This window comes from Strix uralensis, chromosome 2 (assembly GCF_047716275.1).
Source record: "Strix uralensis isolate ZFMK-TIS-50842 chromosome 2, bStrUra1, whole genome shotgun sequence".
Taxonomy (NCBI): Eukaryota; Metazoa; Chordata; class Aves; order Strigiformes; family Strigidae; genus Strix; species Strix uralensis.
In genome coordinates, this window is record NC_133973.1 from 33919170 (window position 1) to 33929545 (window position 10376).

The following is a 10376-nucleotide window of genomic DNA, read 5'->3' on the forward strand; positions in this document are numbered from 1 at the left end:
TCTCTTGGAACCTGGTTATTTATGCAGCACTTCAGCTGTCTTAAAGGTGAATAGTCTGTGACTCCTGCTGATGGAAGACACGATCCGTTTGGCTGTTGGATTTCCTTTTGCTACACAACTATTTTCCTAGAAGTAATTTCACTGAAAGCACTTCTGACTTCCCTGTGGCGGGGAGCATTTTGAAACAGGTGCCCAAGAACTTGTAGCCAGCTTCCACCAGAACGATTTCTTGCCAGTCTTCTTATTGTAGTTTTTAAATAGTTAGGAGCAGGAAGGTGAAGTTCCTATGCCTGGGGAAATTCAAAATTGCCTCTTCAAGTGCAAGAACTGTATGAAGTCGTAGTCAACTGCTACAGTTTCTAGCTCTCCCAAATAAATCACAGTTGTGATAAAATTCACCCATTTAGATAGGTTAAATAAATAAATCGTACTGCTCTACAAGCGTCTGGAATGATGGCAGTATTTACTGAAAATACCTTCAGGTGGAAGAGCAGCAGACTGGGTAGCATAATGCTGTTAACTTTTTTTTATGGGAAAGGTTCATTGGAGCCAAGTGTGCTTCAAGAACAGCACTGAATCCCAGAGCTGTAAGCAACTGGAATATGCTGCTGAAATTACAGGCAAAGCTATGGCTTAAAACCAATACTTCACAGTATGAGGAGGAGCTACAGCTCTAGTAACGGTGTGGAGCTTGTGATAAAGAATTTTGTGGTAAATTTTTGAAATGACACAGTTCTAGACTACAAGAATGTAAGTGCAAGTCAGATTTTTTTAAAATGACTGCAAGCTATTAATTGGTGTTAGCATCTCGCTGTAACTCACATGCTAGATGTGAAAATACAAACTGGAACTGAAATTAATTACTGTATTTCCTAGAAACAGGCTCAAGGCCACATACCAGAATGGTTATTGGCTTGATTAAGATTGCTTTCCCATGGAGGCAGCTACAGAATTGCTTTTTCCTATTGCTTCCAGTAACTTCTTCCACGTGCTAACACACTCTGGAAGGAGGCCAGTTCCTCCAGTACATGCTGGGAAGGTGTGGGCTGTTTTGGAGCCGGGGCAGTGGGCTCCGAGGTGACGAGCAGCTTTCCGAAGGGCTGACGCATGTGACGGCAGGGGAGGCAGCACGCTGTTGGGCGCACCAGAACGTGGTGGCTGTGAGAACTGCTGCCAGTGACCTACAGCTGGGCTGGCACGTGATTTCAGCGCACTGCAGTGCCTGGTGGCAGAGGCTATGGCTGGTGGAGGCAGACAAGCCAGATCGTGATGGCACCGAGTTAACTTACTCTCAAATGAAAAGTGACTGGAAATGGAAGTGTAGTTAACAAACACACCAGCCCCTTTAGAAACCCCATTTTCTGTTCTTCCCCATGCTGCCATTAGCACTGGATTTTCACTCGGTGTCTGATGGAAGGGCAAAAGGGGGAAAAGTTCAGTAATTTGCTTCTAGATTAGTTAGGGATAAGCGTAAGGATTAGATTGTATTACCCCAAACTCTACCAGAAAGAGTATTTGACCTATCAAAGTAATATTCAAAGATGCCTTTTCCATCGTAAGAGAGAGACTTTACCTAGGTTTTCTAGATGCTGTCTTGTTCAGAGTAGCACTGGGCTGAGTGTCAGGGCAGTTACTGTAAGGTAACAAAGTATTCCAGGGTAATTATATACATAGTGTCTTCTTGGGGTAGGATCCTCCAAGTGGTGATGATCAAAGTAACTGGATGGCCCAGGAAGCTTTCATCCTGCCTCAATCTGCAGTAAGTGCCCACATTTTTAAGTGTACAGGTTCTTTCCTCAAGTAGGACGGGGCTCCAGTCTAATGTTACTGTTTCAGAATCAGAGACAGCTGCAGAGGTGGTGAGCAGAACCACACTGTAGTAAAGAGGAGGGCAGCCAACCACGTGGCATGAGCACTGCTTTATTTTCTGTGCGAAATACCGGCTGCATTAGGAATCCTGCTGGAGGGCATAGGCATGACTCTTCTTGATCTTGCTCTCCAGCTTTAGTATAATCTGCTGCAGGCATCTGATCACCCCATAGCTGGGTGAAAAGTGACCTACACGCCTCCAAAATACCAGCTTTGACTTACTCTACCTGCAGTGAAACAGACCGTGTGAAACCCGTGAATAAACTCTACTCTTGCTATGAACATACAGAGTCAGAGCAGCAGCCACCTCCTGCCTCTCATTTTCTCTGTCTTCAATCAGGTGCCGGAACTATTTTATTGCTCCAGCTTGTTCTGATTCAGGTTATGGTTTGCACAAATTGCTGCTATCATTTTAACATAAGTGGGTATGGGAATACTACAGCCACACTGAGCATTCTGAGGAATCTTAACCTTTAATCTGATTCAGCTGCAGCCAGAACTCTGTGCCTGTGGTCATCTGACTTCAGCTGGCTTTGTGGTGTTCAGAGCTGACTCCAAACCAAGAGGTGCAACATACCAAGGTGTAGCTGTCCAGCTCCTGGCAAGGTGCTGTAAGCAGTCTTGGAAAGTGTTTGCCAAGAATTCCACCCCTCCAAAATGGTCACGAGGTACTGCACAGAGCAGTGGCAGAAATTCTGAACTTCACAATAGAGTTTCCATGTGCATGAAGAATACAGACCTTCCAGACACAGTTCAGACCAATTAAATAATCATGTTTTATCAAGTTTTATTTAAAAAAGGCTTTCTAAAATACAAAAGACCTCTTCCTTTATTTCCTTCAAAAGTCCTTTGAATGATGGGTGATGTGCAATAGTTGTTGGCTGTGATGTTCAACTAGATTATACCCCTCCTGGTGCTGCACAGGTGCCACCTGTGTAGACCTGAATGAAGTACAGCAACTGCATGTTCTCTTCCAGTCAATGGCACTAGCATACCTAGGACTTCCAGGTATAAGCATAATCCTTCATTTCCAGAAATCGGACGGAAGATTTTCCCAATGTTGGACACTGACTCAGTTGATCCAAAGTCTTAGGATGCAGTCCACACGTAGGAAGATCTTTGCGTACAGCTTCCTGTGGAAATTCACATCAAGAACAGAGATAAGGAATAGGTATTTCTGTCTGAAATACCTGTAGTTCTTGATGTTCACTGGTGTACCTCTGGGGAACTCCTGAAAAGCTCATTTTTCCTGTGATGCCATTTCTGAGGGAATGACCAGCCCCAAGGGCTCCCAGCTGGTGATCACGAGTAATTGGGTGTAAACCCATGTATTAAGGGAAAGTTTTGTGTCACTCAGTGTCCTATGGTTTGTGATAAAGATACTATTCCTAACAGGAAAGATCGTCTCTGCTAGTTTCCTTACCTTATTTAAGGCAGGGCTTGCAGTGTCGAGATGAGTGTTAAACACGGCAGTGGGCTCATGGGTATATAATACAGCAGAGAACGCTCCCCTCTGCGCGGCCTTGAGCAGCATTGTCAGTGAGTGCAGGGAGTGAGGCAGGACGGGGCCTACGATCTCCAGACTGAATATATCCTCATAGGCCAACTGAACCCTGGCTTTGGCATTTAGACTGCGAGCCTGAAGAAAAGACCAGACAGCATTAGTTTTTGACGTGCCAAATCAAGTCCTACTTTCATTTACTTTAATACTGCAGTGCCACAGTCCCACTGAAAGTTAAAAATGCTTTTCAATATTGCCAACTTACTGTTCAATGCATTAGAATTATGTATTGAATAGTATATTCTAGTATAATACTAGTATATAGTATTAGAATAATGGTTTTACTATCTTTGTAACAACTCCTAAAATGTACCAACTGTGATATGCAGGAATGCTACACAATATTAAGAAAGTTAACTGCAGAAGAACAGTTTGATGAACTACTGCTCTGGGGGAAGAAGACTGTGCCACTTGTACTACCAGCATATCCTTTCATACCCACCCCTCTTCTAGTAAGAGATGGTGAGCCATGGTTCCGAGGCTCCTGCATCGCAAGCAGCAGTGATACAGTCTGAGACCCGTAAGATCTCAGGAGAATCTTTTAACAACCGTTTTAGTATCTGGGAAGTCTGCTTAACCTCTTATTTATCAGGATGTGAAGAATGGAAATACTGGGATTTCAGTTTAGCAGCAGAGATTGATGTGGATAGAGACGATTTAGGAGGCAGTCTGTATCACAGTCAAAAGGTTAACTCGGGCTACCGCAACAAAAACTACTCTGCTGTACCTGAGGGAAACCATACAAAGGCAGCGTCTAATTTACTGAGTGAAGAAACAACTTTATTTTCTTAGAAAAGAGACAGTGTGTTACTTACTTTGAGTGTTTGCATTGTTCCGCCTCGGAAAGCAACAGGGGACAGTAAAGTTGGTGGAAGCCCTGCTTGTGGACCTGCAACAGCCACTAGGCTCTTACAGTTTATCAAGAAGTTCAGCAAGGTGAATGTGTTTGTTCCTTTCACTAATGCGAGGGACTCGGGTTTGTGATCCATCTGTACCTCATGCTTCTCCTTACGACTGTATTGACTGGAGTCAAAGGAAAGGCGTGAGGAAGGGAAAAGCATCAGTGCACCAAAGGAAGAATCGGAGCAGTGCAACTCCAGAAGAAACTCCCTCCCCCTGACCAATCAAGTCATTTAAACAAAAAAACCACAAAACAACCCCACCCAGCTTTACACTGATTCAGATTTGTTCATCAAATATTAAGCAGCATCTTAAACCTGACTTCTGATTTCATTATTAGAAACCTCAGGTGCTCTGAATACAAATGGAACCAGGGGAAGAGAGAGTTTATCGGTCGCTCTGAAACACCTACAGGTTCTGGACAACAGCTGTTCTGGTTTACAGCTGTCCCCCTACTATGCCACACTACTTCCAAGTGTAAACCTAGCCTAAAATAACATACATGCTTTAAAAAAATTAAAAAAAGCTAATGAGTCTTGCCAGTGAACCTATATGAGGTGACAAAATCAGATTGTGACCTAATGGATCTTGGATCTTACAAAGTTACACTAACAATTCACAATGGCTTTTCCTTCAAGAAGAAAAGCATCTAGAAATACTTGTCATAAAGGAACTCGAAAAGACATGCGGAGTCTCTTAATATGCAGTAATGTGAGGATTAGTATTTGGAAATAAGGTCTCAAAAGCTTTTATAAAACTTAAATCTATACCCACAAGATTACATCTGCACGGTTTTCCAGCATCATACATCTTGACGTGCAAAGAAAGGATACAGTTTAATAGAAATAGCATCTGGTTTCTTAACCTTGTCTTTGACTCCCATCTCCTCAAGCCAGGAGAAACTTTCATCATCATCATCATCGCTTGGAGCTGGTTCCCTGGGAAACACAGAATCAGTGTTAGGAAGGCAATACTTCCTACAAAGGTCTTCCAAATGGAATGTGCAGGAGTCTGTAGATGCCCCTGAATTCTAGCATTGTAGAAGACTTATTACATACTCTCCATCTTCCACGCTGTTGCGCACTTCGAGGTTTTTAGCAACTTCTGTTTCCAAATTCACTTCAGAGTTTTTTTGTTTCCTGGTTCTACTTTCTTCTACCAAAGGTAAAGAAAACTCTATGCCTTGGACAGAGGAGGAAAGCAAGCAATGAATGGTTTTGTAACACAGCTAATGCACTTTTATCAGTTATTCAAATCCTCATTGGACTGGCTGCACCTTACCTTCACTTCTCATGGCTTCCCTTAAACCTCTAGTTGTGGGAGAAACTACAGCTGTGATAACATCACTTCCCGCAAGACCGGCTGCACGGAACAGGACAGTAAACTGGTAGGTACATACATAGAAGTAGGGACACAGCTGGGCTTTGAGCAGATTGTACAGCGAAGTAAAGCTGACAGACCTGCAAATTAGAGTAAAACAGTTCTGTAATGAAGTTAATTCTTTGCTGTTGACACATCAAACTGGATTTGGCTGGCTGTTAGTGATGTGTACTCTGCACAGGTCTGAGAGCACACTGAATGATTAGCCAGATTTTCAGATGTGCTCAACATCTAAGAAGCTGCACTTTGAAATGCTGCCTGTTCGTGATTGCTGTGCTCTCCCGGCACACTTGCTTTCTAGCACATGGGTTTACCTGAAACATCAAAGGCAACCTGCTAAAAGGATTTATGGAATTCGACCCAAATCAACAACTGGGATTGGAGAGGGGCATTTAACACAAGAAGGTAGCTTTAGTCTTACATTTCCTTAACCTGGGACTCAAAATAACAAGCATTCTAGCTGGAAAAAAAAAAAAAATTAAAAAGCTTTCCCACGGAAGGAACTTGTGTGTTACTTAAAACCCCATTGTCTTAACCTTACCGAATACATTAGTTGTTTGGTTCCACTTACCAGTCACTCATTAGCACTTGTTGCAAGGCTTCATCCTGTGACCAAGGACTAGCCTTTCCAACTATTTTCCTATCTGCTCCAATCCGAGGGAACAGCTGCAGCCATGGCAGTGAAGGGTGAAGCCAGTAAACGAGGCTTTGCTGAAAGGCACAACGCAGTTCCGTCGACAGTTTTGGTTCCTAGATGTCAAAAAGTATTTTATGAGGACAGTAATGCTTTAATTAAGGCAGCATTGCAAGTGATGGGTTAAAAAATATGACACTAAATACTAAAAAATATTCCCAGGCTTGTGAGTAAGCCAGACTGAAGAAACATGGACAGAAACTGGCAACTACTCCATGGCTGAAGTTAAATGACCACTCACCCCTGTTTGCCACTGTGAGTACAAGCCATGGACAGAATTAAATTAGTAGCCTAAGTGAGCCTTATTCTTAATGCAAGGAAGACCAAATCAAAACACAATCAAGCTTTCAGTGCCAGCATGTTTAAGGAAAGGTGCAAAGGTACATTCTTCTTTCTAAAGCTGGAACTCTGAGCTACGCTCAAAGTATTACCTGTATGCTCTGTGGCAAGTTTGTTTCTGTAGCTCTACAATGCTGAGCAAATCCTTGAGCTTCCTCTTGTGCTTTTAAATGTTCTGCCCAGGTAAACGGTTTGGAAGACATAAATAGAAGTCGTGTTTTAATACTCCAGTCTGCAGGAAATTCATATTTTGGTGAGGTGGGAACTTCAGGTACAGCAACAGGTAAACGAAGGGCCTTACAAAACAGAAATAGCATCAGTTAACCCACAGAAAAATTTAGAAAACCCATATGTAGCTACCTACTTATATTTTAGCAAGGTTAGGTCTCCTCCCATGCTGATTCAATATGCTTTTCCTGGCAGGCAGACCAGATACTTGTCTACGGCTATTACACGTAACATCTTGAGTTTAGTAGCCTATAAAAAGACAAGTTAAACCTGTGGTCTCCTGCAATTTTTTGTACACTTCAGTGCAACAGCAAAAATGCCTAGCTCATTTTGATCCCAAGGAAGTACAGGTGTTAAGAGATACTTAAAAAAAAAAGCTTTTGCAGACAGATTTTCTGGATTCCAAGTTACGCAGAGTTTGACTGCTCATAGGCTAACCAAAGTCACTGTTTCTACTCAACTTATTATTTTAGTCAGTAGCAGATTCTGGCACTCTATTGCTTATAAAAATGCAGAATAGGGTTTGCATTCACAGGAGTCTTCCCAATAAACTAGGAACAGATAAAAGGATGAATGATTCAAAAAAATAAAAGTCAGACTTAAGTTTATGAAGACAAGAATTTCCATGCCAAAACAGTTACTTCATTTCATCCTCTCTTGGTGACTGTAATCTCAAATGCTTCTTAGAGGATGCAAAAAACCCCACTGGGGAGCTCTAGGGTAGTTTGTTCTCTTTGAGAGGTCATTTTTCTATTCTGCTTAACTTAGTCTGAACTTAAGTTTCTGAACCTGTAACAACGTTAGATGTTGTCTGCTTGAAACTCTCTTTCAAGGACTGGTTTTCAGGCATTCTCTTTCCTATGTGCCTGGTGAAGCTGTTTGTTCCCTTCTGCAGCTGAATAAAAGACTGCAGGAGATGTATTACTTTGAAGAACATTCTTATCTCAACAAAATATAAAACTAAGAAACTGAAGAACTGTAGTAAACATTGTAATTAAACTGGAAGATGACAACCACCTCAGTCAACTAGAACTACAACGGTAGCAATGTCAGGCCGAAGGCTGGCTTTTAAAAGACTGTCACCATAACAGTAAATGTCAAGGCAATTTACGACATTTTCTTGAACGCTGACGTTTTAGTACATCGTTTTATACAGAGATGGGCCATCAAATATTAAGTTAAACAGTTTCAGCTTTTTTGTGACCTGAGAACCACTAAAAACGTTTCAGAAGCAGAATGCGCTGTTTCATACATCGGTTAGGGTGAGGATGTCGGTTCTTTCAGAGGGCTCTGCTCTCTGGGCGGGCTTATCTTCACAAACAGGCTCTAAAAGCTGGATAAAAAAGGAGCGTAAGATAGAGCACAAAATACGAACCAGGTTGATAATTTAAAAAACCGCCCCTTGCAGTGAAATTTCGAGAGTGATACTAAGCACATACAGGCTGCAAATACCCACCCTGCGGCGCGACCAAAGGACACCTACCCAGTGAAGTGCACTGGCTCGGTTTCAATCGATGTGCAAAGCTGAGGCAAGCCCCAGGCTCGGGGGCTGGATTTCTGGGGGGGCTCCGGGCCGGGGCTGCCGCGCCCGGCCGAGGGCGACGGCTGAGGGCGCCAGCGCGGAGGCCCCTTCTCTGCCCAGGGCGCCCTTCCCGTTTCTGCCCTCGCCTCTCCGGCCCCACTTCGCCGCGGGGGAGACAAACCCCGGCCCTACCTGCCAGAAGGGCGCTGCCGAGGGGGACCCGCCCGCCGGCGGCCGCCGGGCCGGCTCCAGCGGCTGCAGGGTGCCGGCCGCCCGCGGCGCGTTGTCCAGGCTGGAGAAGGGGTTGCGGCGGGCGGGTGCGGTGGGGGCCCGCGGGGCCGCGCCGCAGGCCGGGGGAGCGGCGGCGGCGACGGGCTCGCTCCTCCGCAGCCGTTTGCGCTTCAGCCGCAGCACCGCCGGCGGCTTCTTGAAGCCGGGCGAGTACCCGGGCACGGCGGGGGCGGCCATGGCCGGGCGGCGCGGAGCTGCCGGGCGGGAGAGGCTGTCCCGGCTTGGCGCGAAAAGGCGCGAGCTCCGCCCCCGGGCGGTGCTGAGGGAACGCGGCCGTCGCCGCCATTTCCGCCGGCCCGCGGAAGAGCCCCGGGGTGTCTGAGGGGTCGGGCCAGTGCTTCCCGCCAGCCCCGGGGACCGCGGCCGCTGCTCCGCCGCCCCTCCCCACCCCGCCTCGGGTTGTAAATAAAAAAAAAAGCGTTACTGCTAAAAAACGTAAATTCTGAAACCTGCCTGAACTTCTCCAGGTCAGTATCAAGGAAATCGCCACATGGCTGCACCAGGACAAAAATCACATGTGAAGATACTAGAACATGGTCCCAGTCGTGTGAAATGTGAGACTAAACACACACTGTGCATATTTGGGGTAGAAAGCTAGTACTGACTGCAACCCGAGGCCCTAGCCAGGGTTCATGCTGGAATATTTTACTTCAGACTTGCAGAAAGTCATCCATCCGCTCACCACCAAAAAGTGGGCAGTAGGTTTCAGCCCATGCTAGACAGATGCTGCTTTGTGAAACACACCTCTAAAGGCTATTAAATAAAACAATGATGGATTGTAAAACTAATCCAGAGGCAAGGCTGGTTTTGAAGACATGTGGCTGCCCTTAACAGCAGTCTGTGCATCATCCACCTGTCATCTTGGCTGTGTGGGGCTTGAGGTCTTCAGAGCAGAAGCATTGTCAGTGAATCCAGGGCAACGGCCTGAGCCTCCTGCCATTATTAGTGCTCCAGGAGACCACGGGCAGCCTTCTCAGGGCTGTCAGATCAGCGTACAGGTAGCAGCGAGGCACATAGGACTTTCTTGTCAAAGCTACAGAGGAATAGGCAGCCTCTCCCCTCTGTGCTGGGGAGCCTTGCTCTCATGCTCAAAACTATTTTCTGCTTTCTTCTGTCAGGGGATGTGCAAGAGAGGAAGCAATTGCTTAGGAAGCCTCATGAACCCTCTTGTTCAAGTAGATGCCAATCTAAAGCTAGCATTATTAAAGAGATGAGAAAACACTGAGACATCTCGGCTAGCTAAATGCACCAACAGGCAGCTTAACACCCAAAGTACAAAGAAACATTTGCTTCTTAACTTGATCCATCTGAAAGTCTAGACCACTTCAAGCAATAGCTAGCCTTAGTCTGTTGTACATGGAGTTCAAAAGGCATTTATAGATGTAGTCAGGAGCAACATACCTGCTGAAAAAGATCTAATAGAATAAAATATATACTGTAAAAATCTTTCTTCTGCAGTTCTGTCAGTGGTTGTTCCAGTTTTTATACACCTTATTTTTTAACTCCTTTCCTTTGATCTACTTTATTTTGCAAACATTTAGGCTAAAATGAATGACATCGGAAAAAATAAAAATAAGCAAAGCTTCAGAATA

General features: G+C 44.9%; 1 protein-coding gene across 1 annotated transcript; it reads right to left on the minus strand.

Moving 5' to 3' along the window:
• Nucleotides 1-2639: 2639 nt before the first annotated feature.
• On the minus strand, nucleotides 2640-10160 carry DONSON (DNA replication fork stabilization factor DONSON). The gene is made up of 10 exons (XM_074858252.1): nucleotides 8686-10160; nucleotides 8224-8304; nucleotides 6836-7039; nucleotides 6282-6460; nucleotides 5612-5790; nucleotides 5389-5512; nucleotides 5164-5268; nucleotides 4246-4444; nucleotides 3293-3508; nucleotides 2640-3002 (listed from the first exon to the last, which is right to left on the minus strand). The coding sequence occupies exons 1-10, from the start codon at nucleotides 8959-8961 to the stop codon at nucleotides 2865-2867; spliced, it is 1701 nt and encodes a 566-aa protein (XP_074714353.1). The 5' UTR covers nucleotides 8962-10160; the 3' UTR covers nucleotides 2640-2864.
• Nucleotides 10161-10376: the final 216 nt, after the last annotated feature.